Source organism: Lissotriton vulgaris, chromosome 10 (assembly GCF_964263255.1).
Source record: "Lissotriton vulgaris chromosome 10, aLisVul1.2, whole genome shotgun sequence".
Taxonomy (NCBI): Eukaryota; Metazoa; Chordata; class Amphibia; order Caudata; family Salamandridae; genus Lissotriton; species Lissotriton vulgaris.
This window is the reverse complement of record NC_141698.1, coordinates 788,424,366-788,448,547: the sequence shown is the minus strand read 5'-3', so window position 1 is coordinate 788,448,547 and position 24,182 is coordinate 788,424,366. Positions and strand designations below refer to the sequence as shown.

The window sequence follows — 24,182 nt, the reverse complement described above, 5'->3', positions numbered from 1 at the left end:
TGCACCCATAGTTTCTTCACCCCATGCATCTGCACTACTGAATACACATGTTGTACCCAGCAACTGAGGGTTCCTCAGAACTAGCTCAGAGAGTGTGGCACTCACCATACACTAGTGAAGGTAACAGGAAGCACCCTGTGTTGGTAATGCGAAGACTACCACTTTCAAAGGCACATCATGGGAGTACTGTTATGCCAAGTGCTCCATGATGTAATACCATAGATGAAGGCGGAGCATACTGAGTCGTGTGGACTTTCCTACCTCAGAAGAATGTAGTTTCAGATAATGGGTATGGGAAGGCTCTGCCCATGGCACTATTCCCCTTGACTTATGATGGTGCAAAACTATATCATGCGCAGTTTATTTAGTATAGATTACTCTATTATTAGCCCATAGGGCAGGTGCAAACATCCATTGTTCAATGGAAGCTTGTGTGATGGGCGGAAAAGGCACACAGCACAAGCTTCCTTTGAAAAATGCATATTTGAAAACACCTCTGCACTGTGTGGCAGGCACCTCACGATGCCTGCCACACAGTGCAAGTATGTTTGGGGGGGGCACCGTAGGTTCCCTTCAGACTGCATAGCGGAGGGCCAGAGGGAAAAGGGGGCCCTGCTAGGGACCCCAAAAGTCACTTTCTGGCAGCCTTTCTATGTCAGAAAGGTCGGCATGGAAAGGCTGTCTGAAACCGACATTGTAATCCCGACAGTGGAGCCGAGGCTTGCTCCGCCATTATTTAAGGGATTAAGATTCCACTCCTTTCCCGGTGGGCTCTTTGAGCCACTTGGAAAAGGAGTGAAATCCCGCTGTGGGTTTCCCTCTGACCACCATCGTCCTAATACGGTGGTCGGAGGAAAACCCTAGATGTTGGGGGGAAAGCTTCCGACAGACTATAGGATGGATTTCTGTCTGACATCCAAATCGGGCCTTATGTTGGACTCCCTATGAATGCTGCCATGCGCTATGTTTCAGTGCCAAAACTGGAAACCATTTTCCAGTAATATTCTTCCACTGGTCAACTCTGTTACTCCAAGATGCAAAACATACTTTCAAAGCAGTATGCCAGATGTGCCCCACATTTTCCCCTGGAAATCTGTTATCCTGCCAGATTTTCAAAAATTTCTCACAAGATACATCTACATGCTGCTAATCTAAAAAGGACTTTTTCAGATAGTGATTAAGCTAAGAGGGTGGAATGGCTATGGCAACACCTGAAGAATGCTTATGATAAGAGTCATTTGCCTATCCTAGAAATCTTCCTATTATCAAATGTTTCACATCATTGATAAACTTACTGTATATATTGAGATTAACTATTTATAATGGTGCGTGGATGTTTGTGTTGGTGGGAGCCGTTTTGTGACATTTTGATGAAACTGAATTTGTCACAGAAATTCAACACAATGGTGGGTGAAAGAGGAGCACAGCTGAGTGGAGGGCAGAAGCAGAGAATCGCTATTGCCCGCGCTTTGGTGAGGAACCCAAAGATCCTGCTCCTGGATGAAGCAACATCGGCTCTTGACACTCAGAGCGAAGCCATTGTACAAGCTGCTCTGGATAAGGTACCATTAGTGTAATTTCACAAATCTTTTTCTGCAGTGTATTTTTATTTTTTGAGATGTCATGTGACATTTGGTAGAATCAGCAGCATTACAATCCTTTGTAGAGAGCATTTAGTTAGAGATTACATACTACTGATCTTCCTCACAATCATTTAGTTTGTGCTGATCTACAGAGGTAACCAGCTGAGAACTGGTCATAACTTAATATAAGGTCTGCACAGTTGCAAGATATTTGAGTGCATATTACTAAAGAAACTGTGTCAATAAATAACATTGCTACAAAGACAACATATTGGGCATTTTGAAATTATTATCAAAGCTCACAAGAGGGTTTACTAGTTAATCTCTCACTGCTGACATCGGTGTAGAGTCTACATGTGACATGTTTCAATCTCTAGGGTCAGAATTTCATCGTCCTAAATAATAAGAGAAAACTTGTATTACAAATTGCTTTATCTATGCTCTTCCGAAGTCATTGAAAGACTTACAAGCCCCCCTGCACTGAAAAGTAATCAGATTGCTAGTATGTTTTTTCTCTTCCCAATGACTGTATTAATCAACAAATCTGTATACATACTAGTCTAGTAGAGACAATTCGGTGTTTTTCAACCTAAAGCAGTCATGTGCTTGACACTCTTTAACATCAATATAATACAGTTAACCTTCTGAGCTATATTGGTTTCTTTATTCAGGTCTAAAAATTGTCAAAAGTATTTTTAAAGAAAAAGTCAGTAAATATTTTTGAGTCAAGTCCTTATTTTAAACGCATTGTGGCATATAATGCTCTCTCTGTATCCCTCGCTCTCTCTAGTTAGAACCTAGTTTCCAAATATGTAGTTTTTTGTATTTTGTTAATAACTTTGAAGCTGTTTGACGAATCTTCACGAAAGTTTCCAAAACTTGTTTGCCACTTTAACTGCTGTCTTAAAAGTTTCAGGGTGATTCATCAAGTGGGTACTGAGAAAAAGGGTGCTCCCAAAATGTGTTTCCCCCATCCAATTTCCCATAGGGATTTTAGGCATGACTACAGCATAAACCATCGAACAAAATCACACCAAATTTGACAGAAAGCTAGATCTTTGTACAGAAAGAGTGCTTTTTGTAATTTGATGTAAATCTGTTGAAAAAAAAGATTTATGTATACCTCCAACAGTACTGCCATGATTGGCTGGCCGCACCCTGAGAGAAAAGTTATGGCTGTTCCTGAGGAGAAATAGGATAAAAGGGGTCAGGATAGACGTATCCTAACCCCATGGGACTCCATCAAAATTTTTGCTCATGGGCAAGACATTTTCCCCAAAACATTGTATTTTTGGCACGAGGGGATCCGCAGATCCAATGTGGCACTCTATGTGGCTCTTGTGTGAAATACACATACAGCCACTCACAGACACACACACACACACACACACTCTCACAGACACCCTCACTCCCACAACCACTCACACACCTAGTCACACATCCATTGTAGGAAGCTGGCTCTCTATATAGTGTACTCAAGTGAAGTACACTCTGCAGAGAGTTCAGTTGATCCCTTATTGGTTTATAGAGGCAAAAGTAGATATTACTAACACTCTACTTGTGGTAGTGTGGGCGAGCAGTTAGGCCTACGGAGGGTAGTGCTAAGCATTTGTTGCACTCAGAGGCAATAAATGAGACACACGCTAAAGAATCAATCCGAGATTTATAAAAATAGTCTTGATTTTTATGCAATTTTTTAGACCAAGAACTTTGATCTACAGTAGGTACTTTCAGAGGGTTAGAGGTAAGTCTGGGGAGTCCCACTGAAAGGGGGGTTCACAAGGGTCTCAGGCCCATAGGAGCACAGTTGGGTCATCATTAGTGGGGCTGGTCGGGTTGGGTGTAGAGCAGATAGGTCAGCCGGGCGCCATGCGTCGAAGTCCTCACAGTCAGGAGCAGGCAACTTGGAGAGGCGATTTTGGAACAGCTGGGCCACTCAGGATGTGGGTCTCAGAGGTCTTTATGTCACTTGTTGGGTGCTTGCCTCTGGATTCATTGGAGTCCAGAATGGACTCTTTGTCTCCCTGTTTGCTGAAGGGGGTGCAGTACCCCGGGTATTGGTACGGTGCAGCTCTGGTAGGTCCTGGTGTTTCCAAACTTGGTGAGGAGACTGATCTGACCCTGCTGGGCTGGTGTGCCTCTTTTGGTGCATGCAGATGTTGCATTGGAGTCATAGAGGAACAGCACCTCAGCAAACTGGACATAGTAAGATCGGTGCCTGCAGAGTGCAGGGGAGTGATATCTTCACTCCAAGGAATGTTCTTGGTAATTTGTTGAAGGCTGGAGGAGCTCCAAGGTTCTTAGAATCTGCACAGGTTTAGGACTAGACCGCACAACCACTATTGAGTTCTTGGAGCAGCAGGCAGGGTTTGGCACCAATTTTTCTGCAGCAGCTCTTCTTTGTCCGTGTATTCTTGTCCATGTCTTCTTGTCCATGAAATCTACAGTTTAAGGTCTAGGGATGCAGCCTAAAATACTAAATTTAGGGGCATTACGGGGGAGACAGATAGAAGCTCATGGGCCACCTACCTCTAGGGTGCCTGCACCCTCTAAATGACCACTGCCTGTGGGAAGGGGTACCACCCTAGCCCTGATAAGAAGTTTCTCCACCATCTCAAGATGGTGGATTTTCAGGAGAGGGTTTCACGTCATGTGCTACATCTTACAGGTGGTTCTGGCTAAATGTAGACACTCCTCCTAATCTAACAAATGTTCCCTCCTGTCCTCCCACCAAATGTGGAGCAGGATGGGTGGTTGGCATCTCCCACTATATGAGGAAGCCTGGGCAGGCTGTAAGACAGGATGATTGGTACCAAACATCTTAGGGTACTGTGAAGCCATAATGGAGTTAGGAAACACATAATTACCAGTATTCAGCCCATGCCCAGTTATGGCTTCCCTGTGGATTTACAATACATAAGAATGTCTCAGATATAGTAGGCTTATATCTTCCCATGCAGATATGTTCACACATGGAGTATAGTGCACCCTGCCTTAGGAGTGTAAGGCCTGCAGTACGGGTGGCTTGCCATGCAGTGTATGAGGGCATAGCACACAGGTCTGGGTGCCATTTCAACTCTTCGGTTTTCTCTGTACCAAGAAAGGCAACCTGCAAGGGCATTTGCATGGTCTTGGTGAGAGGTCTCTGAGGTGGCACAATTTGTGCTGCAGGCTCAATGGACCATCATAAGTACACGTGCCCTAGGTATCAGGGGTGCAATACACTAGGGACTTAAATGGGTAGCTGAGGTGGTGCCAATTGTGGTATATTTTTAGGGAAACAACGTTGGTAGTGGGCACCTAGCTAGCAGGGACCCAGTACACTGTATCAAAAACCAGGCTAAAAGGGATACTGCAACAGACACTCAGTTTCATACATCCATACAGCTGCTCACACAACCAGTTGCACATCCATACAGCCACTCACACACCTAGTCACGCATCCATACAGCCATTCAAACGCCCAGCCACACATCTATTCAGCCACTCACACTCATGCACCCTGTCATTCACACATCAAATTAGAGGCCCAGAGTACCACTCACATACTCACACACCCTGTCATACACCCAAACAGCCAATCACACACCCACCTTCAGAACCACAAATTCACTACCAATACCCTCACAGTCACTCAGACACCTATGCAGCTACTCACACAGCCACTCCCACATCCACTCACTTATTCACACACCAGCTTGCATACCCACATAATCACACACACACACACACACACACACACACACACACACACACACACACACACACACACACACACACACACACACACACACACACACACACACACACACTCACATGCCAATACAGTCACTTGCACACTCACTCAAGACCCACAAAATCACTACCACACAACCTCTCCTTCATCCACTTGCACATCCATTCACACACTCACACAAAGAGATAGTATAGTTAGGAAATAGCATTAAAGAAATGTAAGTAATGTACTGAAAAAACCAAGGTTACGGAGATGTTAAAAGTAGGTTCAGATTTTGCACACACAAAACCTTAGAAATTCAGCAGTTATAGTTAGTTATCCCAAGTAACTATACCCCTGCCCTAAGGAAACTATAACTGGAGCCTTCAACATGCACTGCTAATTACCAAACATTACATCACTCATGACATCTTCGCCGACATCATTGATAATATCCCTGCAACATTTTCTGTGCAATTATTAATGAGAAACTGTGCATTGAGGGGGTGCAAGTCAGTTACCTTAGGGCACTACTTATAGATAACTCTAAAATATATATATATATTTATATTGTTCTCCAAATCCAAAATCCAACATCTTGCCAACTAGCTCCTGGTCCTCGGTGGTGCTAGTGCAATGCGCTACACCCAGCGCTGAAACAATGCAGACTGTTCCCTCTGTATATATGGCAAAGGGCACAGCACTCTGTGATAGTGTAGTAGGTATAAATGAACTTTATTGTATCCTGAGGAAAAAACATCAACGCGTTTTGGCATCCATTGCCTGGTTTACGATGTCGAGCACCGTTTTTCAAATTGACCTAAATACACTGTTCAACAGAAATACACAACACAAACAACGGATCATCCTGGCTTGTCGCTAAGCAGCAACAATTTGATATGTGCAAATGCATAACTGTCATTAAAGAAATGCATGGATATCCTACAATACATTCATTGCTTACTGCTGGCACAGTGTATCTTGCTGTTTCAGATTCATGGGACAAACATACAGTATTGTGCACTGAGTGTATCATAGTCTGAATTTTCAAGCAGAAAGAGGCTTGTAAATGGCTGAATGTTGCCCCGCAACCCTGTGACATGCACATTCCTGTAGTCAGTTTGACTCCTCACGTGAGAAAAACTGTTGTGTCACTATTCACAATTGAACAAATTGTATTAGCATTCATGTCCCATGTACTATTTATTGGGGTCTGCAGGCACCCCAAGACAGTTGACTGTCTTGACTTGGCACCTACATGACTTAGACCATTCTACCTCCCATCAATTTGCCTCTGACCCAGAGAGCATCTGCAGGCATCTACATTGATCTCTTTGATTGGTTGCAGCCATAGTGTTCGTTGGACTCTTCTGTTCACCTGCCCAATGCACTGTACACACATATTCAATGTGGTCTAAAAGCTGAAGTCAGTGGTGACAGTGAGGCCATATTGATTAATTTTGTTTAGTTCATGTATTTCTTGTATGTAGTACTGCAGACTTAGAAGTGTTTGGACATTTTACAATGAAGTAAATGAGACAAAGATCCAATGGTAGATGGTATGGGCGAATTGTACTGGTGGACAAAGTGCAGGACTGTCCCTCGTGCAGGTGAACTCTGCCTGGCACATCGATTGTGCCATCACATCATGAGTTGGGGTACTTTTGCTCTGAGAATAGCTTTATCACTCATTCTCCACATGAATAAGCTCGAGTTGCCAAGAAGAGTATTTAAGAGTGCCTTATGCCCCAGTTTTGCGACACCCAACTGTCTAGAATAGCGCAAATTTAGAGCACGAATATACATGTGTTCTATTACCTGAGAAATCTACAGTTCGGTACTGAGAGATGATGAAAATGGCAGTAAGAAAAGTGTAAGTTTGGGCCTGCAAAATATGTTTAGGACTCTGGCAATGATTCTGTTTTGGGCAGTCTAATCTGTGTGCTATGAAAATATTTCACTATGCAACTTTCCTGAGTAAAATGCTCTCTTCTCATTTTTTTTCAAGGCTAGGGCTGGACGCACCACAATTGTGATTGCGCACCGTCTCTCTACAATCAGGACGGCTGATGTCATTGCTGGATTTAACAATGGTATTGTGGTCGAACAGGGGTCACACAATGACCTTATGAACAAGAAAGGAGTCTACTACTCTCTCGTGATGCAGCAGGTAATACAATTGAAGTATCTCATCTGTCTATATTGATGTTTTCGCTCATAGTTGTCTTCTTCTATTGGAATTGAGTTAGTGTGCTATGTTTAGTAACGCATTGTGTAATTTGGCAGATAGGTTTCTCCTAAATGTGAAGTCCATCCTTCCCCTCATTTATAATGGCCATGGCATTGCATGTTTTAAGGAGGGCATCTAGGGGTTGTGGAAGGTAGCAAATGAAATGCTTCTGCCAGCTCCATTGCTTCTCCTAAAAAAGATGCACTTTACACCCACTCATTGGGATCCTGAAACCAGGATCTGTTGCCAACGGTTGTGGCCCATTCACCATATAAAAGCTTTGACATTTTTCATCATAAACAATTGAGGCTATTTGGCAGATTGGGGCTCCTGGAAGCCCTACCCAGGTAACCATACGATTCTGTGTGAATGGGCTGGCTGTATTTTCAGCAGCTAAGCTATGGTTAATGCAGTTGGTGTGGCAACACAAAAGCCCAGGGATATAAAGAGAACCCCTGCATCACATGTATTCCTATCTTAAAGTTCAGAACTGAGAAAGGGGTCCAATGTTCCTTGTTTGCATTAAGACCAATTGCATTTTTGTGATTGGAAATCGTACTTCTGCTTCACACAGCTTGGGATACACAAAGTTGCAATAATCTCCTAGTATCTTTTGATGGACTGGTCTGGCAGATCAGTGTATGCCCCAGACGTTTACAGTTTATAGCCAAGTGGGCTGGATTTCACTGTTGATTTCTCTGATATTACCACAAATACTGCCTGCGGTAAACGCAAATGCATGCCCTCTCCCGCACCTTGCAAAATTCCAACACAACCTGAATTTAAAAGTTCTAATCTGGCTTGATTTGACAATGTGAGCTTCTTTTTTAGCGATCTGCTTGGCTAATTGGGGCCACTTTAATTTTAGTGCCCGGGCTGAATTGTTTTTTTTTCCCTAGTCTGACTCTGATTGTTGCCCAAGTACAGCTGTTCGGCACTTCACTATCAAGCCAATCCCTGTTCCTACATGTCAGATTTCCTTCACATGCATTCCCAATAACCTGCCACATATGGCTGCCGTTTTCTCCCTTTTCAGTTGTTTGTTTATAATTATGTCTTGCTTATATTTTTCATATTTGTCCACTTCTGTTGTGTCTCCCTTTCTATCCTGTGAGAGAATATATAATTCCACTCCTCCAAACTCCATTCTGATAAAAATGTATTTGCTCTCCCGTTGTTGTGCTTTTTTCTTTCCCTGTTTCTGTCTTGCTCCTTCTTTGTAGATCCATTTCAGTCCTTCTTCTTTGAATCTGTCTCTTTTCTCTATGGTACACCTCCTGTCTGCTTGCATATATTTTATCTCCATTCTTCATCTCCAGCTCTTTCCCTGTTTTCCATACTCTTTTTGTCTCCAAAAGCTGAAGCAGACATACTTGGAGTACCTGTGGTGTGAAGCAGGGTATGCTACTCTGTGAGGCTTTTTTTCTACGAGTAGATTTACACTCGCATTTGCACTCAGTGCTAAATGTGTATGCTTATTTTGTCCTGCAGGAACCTTACACTCTGTATCAGAATGCTTTTCAGTTGCACAGCACAAGGGTCATTGTGAGTTGCAAAGAAAGATCTCTCCAATCTTCCCATTCTGGAAGGGGGTTAGAAAGACCAAATGTGCTTGCAGGAAATGGGAAGACCGGCCATAGACACTGAGATTAGATGGGAAACATCCTTTACAACGCAACTTTTACTACGCAGTGCCTTTACATCGCAACTTTTACAACGCAAACCATTACAACGCATTGCGCTGGGGGCGCTCTAGGATAGGGAATAGATTTAATTTACTATCCAACACCTTCCCTACTATCCACGGGGACTGAAGTTGGAATAGTAAATTAAACTATTCACTATCCAGCACCCCTCAACACTATGCGTTGTAAAGGCATGCGTTGTAAAACTTGCGATGTAAAAGCATGTGTGGTAAAAGCATGCGTTGTAATGTCATACATCCAGATTAGATTGCCACCTTTCCCAGAGAAAAATACCAGCTACTTGTTCATGTTTTAAGCTTTTGCAAAGGCCGAGCCTGATACTTAAGTAAGACTTTGCATAAAATCATTCGTATTCTTTTTTAACATGGTTTTGCTTTCTTGGTTTACTTTAACTATCGGGCATGGATATTTAATGCATCTCCAGAACACGTTTTAATTTTTGTATATTTAGATGTGCTATTTTTAGTATGTACTGATAAAATGAAAAAATAACTGCCTTCGGTGGTTTTCCTATTTTCTGTACCGGGCAGGGTACTAAAATACTGGTCCTACAAGTAAAAAAACACAGCCTAGTGGAAACCCTAACTGAGATTCAGTTCAGTAAGCTCTAACTTACAGTTTGCTCTGTGAAAAACAACTCAAGAGGTATGAAAACTAGACCTATGCAACCTATGTGGTGCAAAAGGTTGGCAGCCTTCACAGGGCCTTTGTTCAATATAATCCTTTTGTACATATATGAGATGGCAGAAACTGAGGCCCCCTCACCACTTTGTGTAGAGGCATATTTAGTAGTGTGCACTCGATGCAGTTAATGTAATTTTCCTTAATGTCTTGAGTACTGGCTACCAAAATTTCCATGTTCCTTGCAGGATGTGATGGTATCACTTCCTGAGGGATCACAGTTACAATATTTCTTGCAAAAAGTTAAAAAGGGATGTAATGCAATTGAAACACTATTGTTGCCTCAAATAATTAAGCTGGTCTTTGTGTGTATAAATCCCATTGTTTCACGTATGCTCCACTAACTTCTGTCTGATTTTTTTTCTTTTGTCTTAAAGAGTCATAAAAAACATGAGGTAGAAGAAAATGAATATGAATACACAGATGATGACATTGATGATGAAGAAGAAGAGGAACCTTACGAGGCTATTCCAGAGATCGCTGATACACCAGAAATAGAAGCAATTAGACGGGAAAGCATAAGGAGGAGATCAAGTCGTCGATCAAGTAGGAAGATGTCTTCCAAAAAAAGAAAGAGTCAGAAGAAAAAGGAGCCAGAAGAGGAGGTATGCATCTTTGTTAAAGTCCATGAGTCTTGAGGACATGGCTGTCTAAAATGTGCGTGGAGACTGCACTTGCAAAAACACTTGTAAAAACAGTTGTTCTGATTCTGAGACTGCATCAAACAACATGGTGATGGATAGAATACTTGAAATAATCTCAGCCACTGTACACTATTCCCACCACATTCAAAGCCATTATTATTCACCCATCATGACGTTCTAAACAGAGCACTGCCCTGGGGTCTCATTCTGTGACAGGCCATTTACTTTAGAAGTATCACTTGCAACCTCCACACGCTGCACCATCCTTCAGCAATGACATTCAAGCTGGCACTTGGGAGTGCAAATCTCTGCAGCACTTTGAGTTCCAATATTTTCAAATGACTATAATACCCTCCACGCTATACCTGGAAAATGACTGTTGTTATTCATCATATGATCCACTGCAGGTTGAATGCAAGTGTCTTTGTAGAAGTGAATCTGAAATTGCAATGCACACATGACCTCCAGCAAATTTCAAAGGAATAGCCGTTTCCCCTCTACCTTGTGGTAAACAGGTCCTTTGGACCATTTTTACAGTTACAAAGTACAGAGTGGTTAGTGCCCACCATGAGCATGTACTCAACATCCATAAAATGTAAGCTGGCCAAGTTTAAAAGCTTAGAGTGTTGTGTAACCTGTAGACAACGGGAAATGCAAATGTCACCTTTGTAATGTCGTGCCTGTGATGGAACGGGCACGTCCGTGGCGTCAGGATCACGTGATGTAGAATGAATAAAAGTAAGACCCACGTCAGCATACGCCAGTCCGGATATGGTAGTATGGTCTAGTAGCAAACCCAGTCCAGTCTCCCGTGTATCCTTTAACGTGCCCCTAGGCCCTATACCACGGTCACCCTGGTGTCGGTACCAGTCGGGTACACGACACAACAATTGGCGACGAGGGTTCGGTGCCCTCGCATCAGGCAGAGTGGCAGCCGTGAGCGTTTCTAACGGCTCGCGGCGCTTGTGCCCTGTAGTGCGGAGCTGCAGTGCCCCACCCGCCAGCTGGAGCGGAGCCCTGGTATCCCGTGCGGGAACAGAACTGGCCTGAGGGACCCGGCACGGCCGGAGAGGTGAGCCCGCGCCTGCGCTGCTCTTTGCAAAGCCGCCTGCCGCGTGTGCTGTCTGCATCGGTTGTGCACAGCCGCGAGGGAGAGACACACTGCCCTACCTGTTGGCAGAGTGCGTGTGGCTGGGCAGAGCACCTGTCAAGACTGTACCCCTGCTTGGCCCCCTTTACCTCGGCAGGGCTGGGGAGCTCGAGGACACGGCACAATATACCACGTGTGCTTAATTAAGGCCTTAGCACTGGCAGAGTGCAATTCAAGGCCTCTACTAAGGCCCAGTGGAGCACGATTGAGGGAAGGCAGAAGGCATCAACTCAAGCCTTGCTGGGGGACCACAAAGGAAACTTGAAGGATCAACCGCAGGGCAGAACGGCAGGTGGATCTCAGCAGGGGAGGCAGACGCCATAAACAGGAGAGAAGGGGCACCACACACACCCACCACTCCAGGGCGCATGCCTTGACACATACAGGTGGCCAGAAGCCCAGCGGAGGGCGGAGAGGCCGTCCACGCTACCAGCATAGCACATCTGTGACACAGTAGTCACAAACCCCACAGCACCAACCATGTCAACCATACCACCCATAGAGCCCTTCATAGTAGAAGGGTCGCCCTCTTCGCTTGCACCAAAGTGGAAGGATTGGGTGGACCGTCTGCTAATATTCTTTGAGGCCACCAAGGTTCACAAGGACCGGAAAAGAGCGATGCTGTTGCACCTCGGGGGCAAGGACATAAATAACATTATGAAGACGCTTGTAAAAGCCATGCCAAAGAACAACCACACATTAATAAATGCCCCAACAGACATTTTGAGCCGATGGCCAAGCAGGACTATGAAAGGTTCATATTTAGGCAGGCGGGCCAACTTCCAGAAGAGTCATTAGACACGTACCACGCAAGACTCAAGAACCTTGCATCCACGTGCGGATTCCAAAATGAGACGTAAGAGATAAGGGGGCAAGTGATCCAGGGCTGCGCCGCCGTCAAACTCCATGAACGCATTCTAGAAGAATCCGTTAAGTCTCTCACTGACATTCTGACCCTGGGGCGCACCAAGGAGCTGTCCAAGGCACTTGCAGCACACACGGAGGCGGCCCTCCAAGCCCAGGTGAAGACAGAACCAGTAAACACTGTTACGACCAAGCCCACGACGAGGTGGAGCAAGAAGGGGCCAGTGCTGTGACTACGGGACAAGCAAAGACGTGTGGGTACTGTGGTGGGTCTCCACACCAAGCAGCAGAGTGTCCTGCCAAAGGGAAGAGCTGCTCGGGATACGGGCGATTTAACCACTTTGAGATAGTATGCAGATCCAAACCGCCCCAGGTGGTCAACGCACTACCCGAGGGTGAAAGGACACCCAGTGAAATGGACGATGATGAGGAGGAAGAGCGGGTAGTCCACAAGGTACACATGATTGGCGCCGCTACTCGTAAAGCACAACGTCTACTGCAGTGCAACATTTGCGTGGGGTCCCAGGACGTCATGGCTGTAGTGGATACTGGGGCTACCAGCAACATCATTGCGTCAGCTCTTCACCAAATGCTGAGTCCAGCACCCAAGCTGTACCCGTCAGTGATCACTGTGTTTGCCTATGGTCAAGACACCCCCCCTGAAAATACAGGGGGAGTTTCAAGACGTCCATCTCCGACGGAGACTCCTATCACCACCAACTTGTACTTCACAGAAGATGGCCAAGGCATGCTGCTAGGGTGCCGTGCTGCGGAAGACTTAGGAGTGGTGACGTTCGCCTTCAGTGTGCATCACAAGTCGATCCAACACTTATTGGATGAGTTCTCAGAAGTCTTTGAGGGAATCGGAAGATTCAAGGGCAAGGAAGTTCATCTACACATCGATCCAACGGTCCCGCCGGTAGCGCTACGGCTTCGGCGGATAGCCTTTCATCTGTGACCCCAGGTAGAGGAGGAACTTAAGAAGCTGGAGGCCACCGGGATCATTGAGGGAGTGACGGGACCCACACCCTGGGTCTCTCCCATCGTTGTCACGCGGAAGCCCAAGCAGCCTGGTGCAGTGAGGATCTGTGTGGACATGCGACTACCTAATGCCGCAATCAAACTGGAGCGCCACATCACCCCAACCATAGGTGATCTCATTGGGGAAATTGCCGGAGCCTGCTGGTTCTCCAAGCTTGACCTACAGTCTGGATACCATCAACTGGTGCTAGATGAAGCGTCCCGAAACCTTACCACCTTCTCAACTCAGGTGGGGCTTCGATGTTACACATGTTTGAGCTTTGTAGTGTCTAGTGCAGCGGAGGTTTTTCAAAACCTCATACATGAGCTGATCATGGACACCCCAGGTGTTATTAATGTCATTGACCACATTATGGTCCACGCAAAATCGCTTCCAGAACACAGCTCTCGCCTCCCAGCTCTCGCCTCCCAGCTCTCGCCTCCCAGGTGCTTCGCTGTTTGCGGGACGCCGGCTAACTCTGCACCAGGAGAAGTGCGAATTCCTGAAGAAAAAGCTGCAATTCTTCGGCTTTTCCACAGAGGAAGTCAACCCAGATCCCGAAGAGGTCCGAGACATCAAGGAAGCCGCAGCTCCTGCCAGTTTGACGGAAGTCTGCAGCTTCCTTGGCATGGTGAACTACTGCGGCCGGTTCATTCGTGACCTCACCACCTTGACACTACCGCTGAGGAAGCTCACCAAGGACTCGGTCCCCTGGAAGTGGGGTTCGGACCAAGCCAAGGCCTTCAAGGAGATCAAGAATGCGCTTTAAGAAGCTACAACGCTTGCCAACTTCGACCCAGGGAGAATGACCCAGATAGCGGTGGATGCGGGTCCTATGGGCCTACGGGGCCTAATTCTGAAAAGACAACGCCAGGAGGATGACTGGGCCTCTGTAGCCTTTGCGAGCCGGTCCGTTACCGAGACCGGACAAAGATATTCTCAAATAGAGAAGGAAGCAATAGTCATTCATTGGGGGTGTCGTCACTTTCACCTGTATGTCTACGGCAAGCCGTTCGTAGTGGCGATGGACCACAAACCCCTTGTGGCTCTGTTCTCAGGGACCTCTACCAAACCACCTCCTCGGATTGAGAAGTGGATGTTGCAGCTTCAAGATTACAATTGTACGGTAGAATACCAACCAGGGTCCCGCAATCCTGCGGATTATCTGTCTCGGCATACCAGAGCGGCCACAGCCAAGGAGATGGAAGAAGCGTCCGACACCGAAGAATATGTCAAGTGCGTTGCAGCACGCTCATGTCCTCTTCCTCTTTCCATGGTAGATCTCACAGAAGCGACGTCCAAAGATGAATGCTTGCAAATAGCCAAAGCAGCCCTAAGATGTGGCAACTGGCGCAAGACTAAAGAGGAATGGAAGATCTTCAGCGGATCATGGAAAGCCAATACCACGTTAGAGACAAGCTCACTGAAGACACTACAGGGTGTTTGCTGAGGGGACACCGGCTGGTGATCCCAAAGTCTCTGATGGACAGGTGCGTCCAACTCACCCACATAGGGCACCAAGGCATGGTAAAGACCAAATCCTGTCTCCGAACCAAAGTATGGTTCCCGCTGATGGACGAATTGGTGGAGGCTACCGTCCACTCTTGCTCGTCATGTCAAGTGGCTGGAGAGATGCCCCGTCCTGCTCCAATCATGCGGAACCTTGGCAGAGGTCCTGCGTCACTTCGGATTTCGGCAGTCTTCCTGATGGCCGTCATATCTTCGTGGCCATTGATGAACATTCAAAGTATCCTGAGGTTGAAATTGTGGCAACTCACAGTGCCGCTGAAGTGATACCAAAGATTGAAAATATCATGGCCGCACATGGCCTAATACAAGAGCTGCGCACCGACAACGGACCTCCCTTCCAAGGGCAGGAACTCTAAATAAAGCAATCCGAATTGCCCATGACAAGAGACAGTCAATAGAGTTGGCCATCTTTACCTTTCTCAGAAGTTACCGCCAGTCGCCCCACACCACCACGGGCGTCGCACCTGCGCATCTGCTCATGGGCCGGGTGGTCACCGACTTAATACCTCATCACCCCCAGTGGCAGGCGCAGACACCTGATGACACCCGGATTGATGCCCGCCGTCGGGAGGCTTACACCCAAGTCAGTCAGCGGAGGAATGCCATGACCCGCTGGTTTGAGAGAGGAGACTTGGTGCTGCTCAGGAATCGGTTTGCCACTGGCAAGTTTCGGTTGCCCTATGAAAAGAAGCCGTGGACTGTGGTCAATGTCAAGGGGAACCCGGATCATTGCAGCCAGAGGTAGAGAGACTGTGGCCAGAAATGTCTCACTTTAAGAAATATCACTTAGAGATGTCAGTGTCACCCCTGCTCAGCCTGAGGTTGAATCCGGTACCCTGGCGGTGGCTGGGGACAGTCAACAGGGAGCCGCGGTACTGGTTACCCCGGAGGAAGGTGGTGAGTCCGGCAACTCTAGTCTCCCGTTGCAAGATGGCATCCGTAGTGTGGGCTGGAGATATCTTGTGATCTGTCTGAGACTGGTCGCTTAGACGCCACCTCTGAAGCAGAAGTTACTGAGTGTCAAAGTCGAGGCCAGTCCCAGTATCGACTGTGGAGAAATCCTGAACCGTCATGCCAATTGAAGGACTACTTCACGTAAGACTGCTCTTGATATGATGTTTTGACTGAATATGATAATGCTGGACCTGTCCTGTATTGTTCGCCACCTGTTCCTTTGGTGTCTGAAGTTTAACGTTGTTTTGATGTTTGTTGGGGAGGAATGTAATGTAGTGCCTGTGACGTAACGGGCACGTCCGTGGCGTCAGGGTGTAGGATGAATAAAAGTAAGACCCACGTCAGTGTATGCCAGTCCGGCTACGGTAGTTTGGTCTAGTAGCAAACCCAATCCTATCTACTTTGTATCCTTTAACGTGACCCTAGGCCCTATACCACGGTCACCCTGGTGTCGGTACCAGTCGGGTACACGACACAACACCCTAGTCCTGCTTAATGTCAAAGTGTGATGCTTGTTGTGTCATTTTGATCTCTGCCTCTTGAATGGAGTGTGGTAACAATGTCAACAAACTGGTATGTCCAAACCTGGGAAGAAGGCCAGCTGTACCAGGCAGGTATCCAGTCTAACAGTTTACAACAGGTCCCAAGCAGAATCCTGCTCCATTCATTTTAATAGGTGTGGCTCGCAACTATGAATTGTGCCTTTGAGCATCCCTTGTACTGGAAAATGAGATCACACCCAATTCAAACAAATGTTACTGCAAACAGCATCTTTTGAGAACGAGGCCAAACAATTGATCCTTTTTTTCTAACTGTGCAGTAATCATTATCTTGCTGATTCATAATATATAGTTAGAAATGTACATATATAGGCTCGTGCCTACATTCACAATCAATTTCCAATGATCATGGCATTAAGGAAGTAATGCATGAGTATTCCTGGGAATCCCCAACAGTTGCAGGTATCTTGAAGTAGGTGTGGAATTCTTTTTGAGTTCTGTGTTAGAATGTATGCAGCAACACAATTGCAATTCTTAAATGTGCTGTACACATGTTAATCCCTTTTCAGATTCTTACATGGAAAATACTTTTTTCCCACATAGAAAAACCTTCTCCAAGACCTCTGCCAATTTTGGCAACACCCCGAACAGATTTATTCCTCTCTTTGAAAGGTGGAAAGCTCAGTAAAATCTTAAAAGCATGTTAGTGAGTCCTATCGAGTTGTGTGATAATTTATTTTCTGTCTTTGCTGGGTAGCAAGTGTGCTTTGTGGAAACCACTTTCTGGAATTATTCATGGATTTTACATTATGGATTTTCTTTGCCTTTCATTATATCAGGAAGATCTTCCTCCAGCTCCTTTCTCCAGACTTCTGGCGCTGAATAAGCCTGAATGGTGTTTCATTATTCTTGGAGTGACTGCTTCTGCTATTTGTGGTGGCATATATCCTACGTTTGCTGTCATATTTGGAAAGATGATTGGGGTAAGTGAAAACGTTGTCATTATTGTTAGTTAGTGGTACATACATCTTTATTGAATCTGGATATTAAAACTTCCTACCATAAGTGCTCAATTGAATTTCATAGAACAATATGTCAATCTGTAAGGCAAGTTTCAGAAGAGCCAATAGAATAGTGCCATGGAACCGCAGCGATAGGTGGGCTTTAGGAATTTTCCATGAAAGAGAATCTTTTGTCTGTGAAATCCCTGCCCTCTTGAATCCAACTGTCTGTGACTGATTCCTTTAACAATTGTATTAACCCTGGTGAAACCATCTTTCTTTAGCAGGTTTTTAGGGACCTTTCTGAATCCCATTATGTGTTTCTACTACGCAGATCTGATGTGCACCCATGACTTTCAGTTAAAATGAAGGGAAAGAACTCCAGAAACTTTCTGCTCAGCTAAATGGCAAAAGTACAACATTTATTAACATAATACATGAAATAATATCCACAAGTTTAAGGAGGAAAATGGGCTGCTTCATAAGGACGATATTCAGAAACCAATTTGCACCTGCATATATCAATGTATAGGTTCTACTGGCTTGTCCTTTTTAGTGTAAAGTCATGTTTGTGATTCACAAAATAGTTTTCACACGCAGTTTTCTAAAATTATAGACTTTTGTGTGCGAAAATATTCTCCTCAGGGACAGGGTGTGGATTTGAGAACATCCACAAACATAAATATTAGTATTCAAAACATGTTCTTGGCCCATTTACAGCATTACTTACTTGAAAATTGTCAGAGATTTAGTCCTGGAAGGAAAGGAGTAAATCAGTTTTTAAGGTGGGAATTGGAAAGGAACGCTTCTACCAATCAGAGGGGTTACTGGTTAAGGTGCTTCCATGGCAAAATATTTTCACAGGTGAGACAAAAGAAAAACTAATCTTCCTGCAAATCATTTCCGCGTGTGTGAATGTACACAATGTACATTTTACAAAACTACCTTTGCATGTAAGTAAATACAGAATCAGAAAAGTTTTTCGGTAGTACTCCAGGGTACATGCATCTGTTGCAGCTGCCCAGGCGTATTCCTAGAAACCTCTGGGAATTCTAAAAATATTCAACAAATTCTCTAAACATAGAATGCCCCAACCCCCTCCACCCCCCCACCCCCCACCTGACGGGCGATCTCTAGGCTCAGAGAAATGCGGAACTATTTATTATAAACTAACATGTTTAATACTTTGTGTTTAAATTTATGATATAAAACATCTGAACATGGATAGCATGCATTACAATGTACTTCTTTTCACTAAATGCACAAACCAAAACCTAGACAGACATGATAAACATCCGATTTGCTGCATCGAAAACAAATGTTGAAATATTGCTGGTGTGTAATAGGGGCACTGACTATGACATCACACAACATGTTCTTAGAAACACAGAAAACACATGGTCTCAATTGATCAAGGAAAGTTGTATGTGTTTCTTATGCCATTTCTTTTTTAGGCTTTTCAAGAAACTGATGATGTCAAAAGAAGTGAAAGAACGGCTCTGCTCTCACTCATGTTCTTGATTCTTGGAATAATCAGTCTTGCTGTATACATAGTTATGGTAAGCACATGTGTTTATTATTTTTTAGGTTTATTACTGTAACATCCAAATGGTTGTTCACATCCTAGTATATGAGCCATTTTATTTTCAGGGGGGATTGCAAGCATTGTTTTATTCATACAGTATAAATACAGATAAAATATACAATTTATGTGGGAAACCGTAGTTATCTAAGCTTTGACTTCTGAAGTTTGAAAGTGCCTTTTAGTATAATGGTCAACAAGTATGTTTGCCATGGTTGCGTTGATAAGCGGGTGATTTCGTTTTGCCTTTCAATCCACTAGTGATAACTTTCGTTTAATAAGTTTATGTATTTATTTACAGTTTTATGCATCATGTTATCTGATCAATGGGTGTCAAACTGCATTACACAATAAAATCTGCCTAATTTGAGCCACTGGTTTCCGGTGCTCGGCACCAGCACTTAGTTGTTAACAACGGCCCTCAATTGACAGCACCAGCACTTATTACAGTTGCCACATGGTGGCACTGGTTGTCCAGTTTTGAAATGAGCACAACAAAAGTTGTTTATTATTTGTATTTTTGAAATGTGTAGAGTGCATTGTACCCAAGGTTGTCAAAGCGCTAGCAAAGAAAAGAAAAAACTACCAGTGTGGTTACAGATCTATGCATCACGGAAGGGAGACAAGACAGGTTTTCAGATACTTGTGAAAGGCAGCTTGGGAGGAAAGACAAACAATACGAGTGGGTAGAGTATTCCATAGCTTGGCAGCAGAAACCCAGAAGGACCCCCAACTCCCCCTACACCCCCAATCAGGCTTTTCGAAATCTCTAACGGCCACATGCATCATTGCACACGTTTGCAAATCCTAAATTGCGAATATTAAGGAATCGCAATTTAGAAATCGCAAACGGCAATGCATGAACAAATCGCATTTATTTTTGCGATTAGGTATTTTTCCTTAATTGCGATTCACAATTTGCGAATCGCAATTAAGGAAAACCCTTCCCATTCAGGCCCATAGGAATGAATGGGAAGGCATTCACATTTTGCAAATTTCAAATTGCGATTCGCAAAATGTGACTGCAATTTCAAGGGTGCGGGGGGTCCAAAGAACCCCTCCCTGCACCCCTGAAATGTAACTTTAAATGCAATTTACACACACACATGCCCCGAGGGCATGTGTGTGTGTGTGTAAATTAAAACTTTCAAAAATGCAATTTGTGCATATTTGGAAGTTTTAGGTAAATTAGCATGAAGTTCAACTTCATGCTAATTTACCACTTCCAAATTGCGAATTCGCAAATAAATTATCATGCATTGCATTTAAGAAATGTGAAATTGCGATTTCTTAAATGCAATCACAATTTTAGAAATCGCAACATAGTTAAGATTCCTAACATTGCGAAATGCATGATGCATTCCAAATTAGTCAATTGCATTCGCAAAAGGCCGAAAATTGCGATTCGCACCGTTTGCGAATGCAATTGACTTTAATGCATGTGGGCATTTATCTCCATATCTCCACCTTCCTTAGAGAGGCAGACCTTGGCCGTCTATTAGGGATGTACCTGTGGAATACTGTTCTCAAGTGCATTGGCCACTGGCAGTATGAACTAGAAAGAGGGCTTTGAAAGTGACATGCTTCCCGACTGGCAGCCAGTGCATGGAGTGAATGACTTCTCTGACTGACAGACGTTTTGGAATGTCCAGGACAGGCAACTGCATTCTGAATAGTCTGAAATGTATTAAGTGTGGTTTTGTTAATATTTAAATACAGAGCATTGCAGTAGTCAGGGCGCGATGTATACGTGATGATCACTGCAACTCTCAGCTCGGCTGGAATAAGAGGAAAAACCTTTTCTAGAGTTTTGATAATGTAGAAACAAAAGCCCACAATCATCTTCACATGACTATTGAAGGATAGAGCGGTGTGAAAGAACACCCCTAAATGTTTGGCCTCCGTGACAGGAAGAGGTAGGGGGCCAGAAAACTCTGGTCATCGCAGTTCAGACCATACCAAAATTTGCTCTCCAAAAATAAGGATCTCTTCTTTGTGGTCCTTCAATTGTATGCACCACAAATGATTTTGGAGCTCGCAAAGCGATTCTTCAAGCCCGATATTGGCAGCTCTGATCAGTCCTTTACTTCTATCATCTAATGAGGGACCAGTGACTGGGGAGCCTTTTGGAAAACAGGAAACTAACGGTTTTTGGACCACAGCTCCAGTGGCCATATGAAGAGGAACTGTTAACAAAAGGATTGTAGGGAAGATTGGTTTTTATCCCTATTGATAGATGTCTTTAATCAGTTAGACACAGAAGAACACGTGTAAAAGGGAGTCGGATAAAATCCGTACTGACATTTGGAGACTAACGTGAGAGAAGACTCCATTGTGGAGAACTTAGATTCCCCAACATCCCATTTATTACAGTGGATGACTGTGTTGGGAGACACCATAATAGATTTTCAGCCTGAAGAAGGTGGTTCACCAGATTATACCACCAAAGTGTTGAACATTTTCATATTTGTTTCTCTACTTGGTGTGTGACTTCAGACCCATTTGGTCTAGGACACTTTATTGTCTGTGAGATTGTCCCATGTTTTCTATATGAATTATGTTTTAATATATGGCATACATGAAGATAGATATAGTTTTAAAACAATAATGTTGTGATCTATATTTCTTGAAAATGTTAAAAAGGATTTGATCAAATAAAAACATATTTTATGGTAATCTTTTGGTTTTTATTCAACTTCTGGTGACTTAACAGGCATGAAAGGAGTATGGATGTGTATGCTTTAGAAGAAACCCATAGGGAGTTTGCTTTTTTAAATAGTGTCTATTTCTGGTGTCACGTCCCTTTGTCAGAGAAGGACCCCTCTCTTTATATTGTTACATGTCATTCAATTTAAGCTAATTCTCTTTCATCCAGTTGTTAATATTAATCATACAGCATTGAAACATTTCAGCCACCCCCGGAAGGTCATCAGATGTGGATACAATCATTTATGTATCATCCGCATAAGAAAGTACTTGGAAGTCAATGGACCAAATCAACTTGGCCAAGGGGGCAACATATAAATTAAACAGCAACGGGCTGAGAGAAAAAGCCCTGTGGCACCCTACAGGGTAACTGGAAAGATCTTCCCCTAAAGTGACCACAACTCAGAGTGAGATCTGTTGTTGGGAAAGGACTCCATCAGGGCCAGAGCGGTGTCCCTCAACCCTTCCTGACAAAGTATGTGAACCAGGCACGAGGGGGACACCGTATCAAACACAACAGAAAGGTCCATCAGCACCAAGATGGCAGATCCTCCCAGATCAACCTGGCAACAAAAGATATCGTTAGCTGCCAGCAGCATGGATTCTGTGCTATAGCCACTCCGAAATCCATTCTTTGAAGGACCTAACGGATCCTGGGAGGCCATAAATGCTACCAGTTCCTGATTAAAGATATTTCTCCAATATCTTAGCTGGTGCAAGGAAAAGAGAAATAGGGCACAAATTACTCAAATCTTTAGGATCACCGTGAGGCTTCTTTTTAAGGATGACGACTATAGCCTCCTTCCAGGACTGAGGAAAAGTCCCTGTTTAAAGAATTTGATTATAAACTTTTTGGGAGAAAAAGGCAATCTGACTAACTGCAAGATTTTGGGAGGACACGGATCATCTGGAGAACCCGATCTCAAGTGTAGAAGAAGCTGCTTTAACTTTAATTAGTGAGATAGGGGGAAATATGGATAATGTAGCAGTGGGGGCAGGCTTATTGCCTCTTCATCATCCTCTGAGAGCTGGCTATCCTCATTAGATTGAAACAAGTAACAATCATCAGGATCTTGCCTTTAAAGTACGCTGCTGAGCTATTACAGAAGCCCTGGGAACTTTCAATTGCTTGATGAACTGGCGGGCTGGAAAGATTTTTAATCACTTTAAAAAGTTCTTTAGGAGTGTTAGTGGCCGACCTTATTTTCATAGTGAAATAGGAGGACTTGGCTAACAAGATAGCACGTTTATAACTATGAATCAGTTCTTTGCCCTTAGCTTTTTCTTTGATAGGAGGAATAAGCCTCCATGTCCTTTCTTGCCTTCTCCATAAGTGTCCAATCTCTTTTAGAGCCCCTGAGAACCAAGGAGCGGGTGCTCTGGTTCTCATCACAGTCTTAGAGGAAGGGGGAGCAATTTGATCAATGGGGGTCTCCAACCACGAGTTCAAGTCTTCAGCGGTATATTCCAGATGACTATCATTCCTTTCTAAGTATTGACACAATACCACCTCTTGGTTTTTAGCTGAGATTTTATTCCTCTTCCCAAATGTGTGTGATATTACTGTAATTGATGCAACATAAAAAAAATACTAATACCACTCACCCAGGTCAGTATTCTAGATTTGAAGGCCTGGAATAGTCTGAGTTATCACACTTCTAGGGTGTGATGTTTTTTATTTGTGTTGGTGCTGTCACTGGCAGCACATACCGGGGCAATGGGTGGTGCAACTTGCTGTTGACTCCTTCACTGGATAAATGTCAAACGTCTTGCACCATAAATGCATTTCTTGATTGTTGTTGGCTGGAGGTTGGGCTGCACTGCCTGAAAATACCAACTTCAATTCAAATTCGAAAGCCCACTACATCTACTGACAGGTCCATCTCATGTATAGCATGTTACTGCAGTGTTGTCTGTGAGATGGAAGTGAATGAGGTGCTGTCATTCTGACTCCAGCTGCAGAACTCACTGGCTCCACCCAACCCCAATGTTTCTAGCCTCAACATACTGCTGTAACATTTCAGTAATTGATAGATAGGGGTGAGGACTCCCATTTGCATGCCTGTCCATGTTGGCTTAGCACAACTGATCTAATAAATAGGACTATGGCTTTAGTACAAAATTGTTAGTGGTGGCTAGCAATGTTATTTGTTTATTACAGTTTTATTTTGATGTTCGTAAGCTCGTGCAATAAGACATTAATGTAGACACTTTCAATGAAAGACTGCAACCTGCTTCAACCAACAAGTGTATTAGCTTCAGTAAATTGCTTGTGCATAATTTTGAAAACTGGAATGATAAATGTAAGTAGCAAC

The 24,182-nt window shown here is 44.2% G+C and overlaps 1 protein-coding gene across 2 annotated transcripts in view; it reads left to right on the top strand.

Moving 5' to 3' along the window:
- LOC147688800 (ATP-dependent translocase ABCB1-like) overlaps positions 1-24,182 on the top strand; it is a 205,898-nt gene that overhangs the window by 133,714 nt on the left and 48,002 nt on the right. For both annotated transcript variants that reach the window (XM_086941716.1, XM_086941715.1), the window contains exons 15-19: positions 1,392-1,562; positions 7,307-7,468; positions 10,293-10,520; positions 17,418-17,561; positions 19,034-19,138. In XM_086941716.1, coding sequence (XP_086797842.1) covers positions 1,392-1,562; positions 7,307-7,468; positions 10,293-10,520; positions 17,418-17,561; positions 19,034-19,138 — 810 coding nt within the window. The remainder of the gene's footprint in view (positions 1-1,391; positions 1,563-7,306; positions 7,469-10,292; positions 10,521-17,417; positions 17,562-19,033; positions 19,139-24,182) is intronic.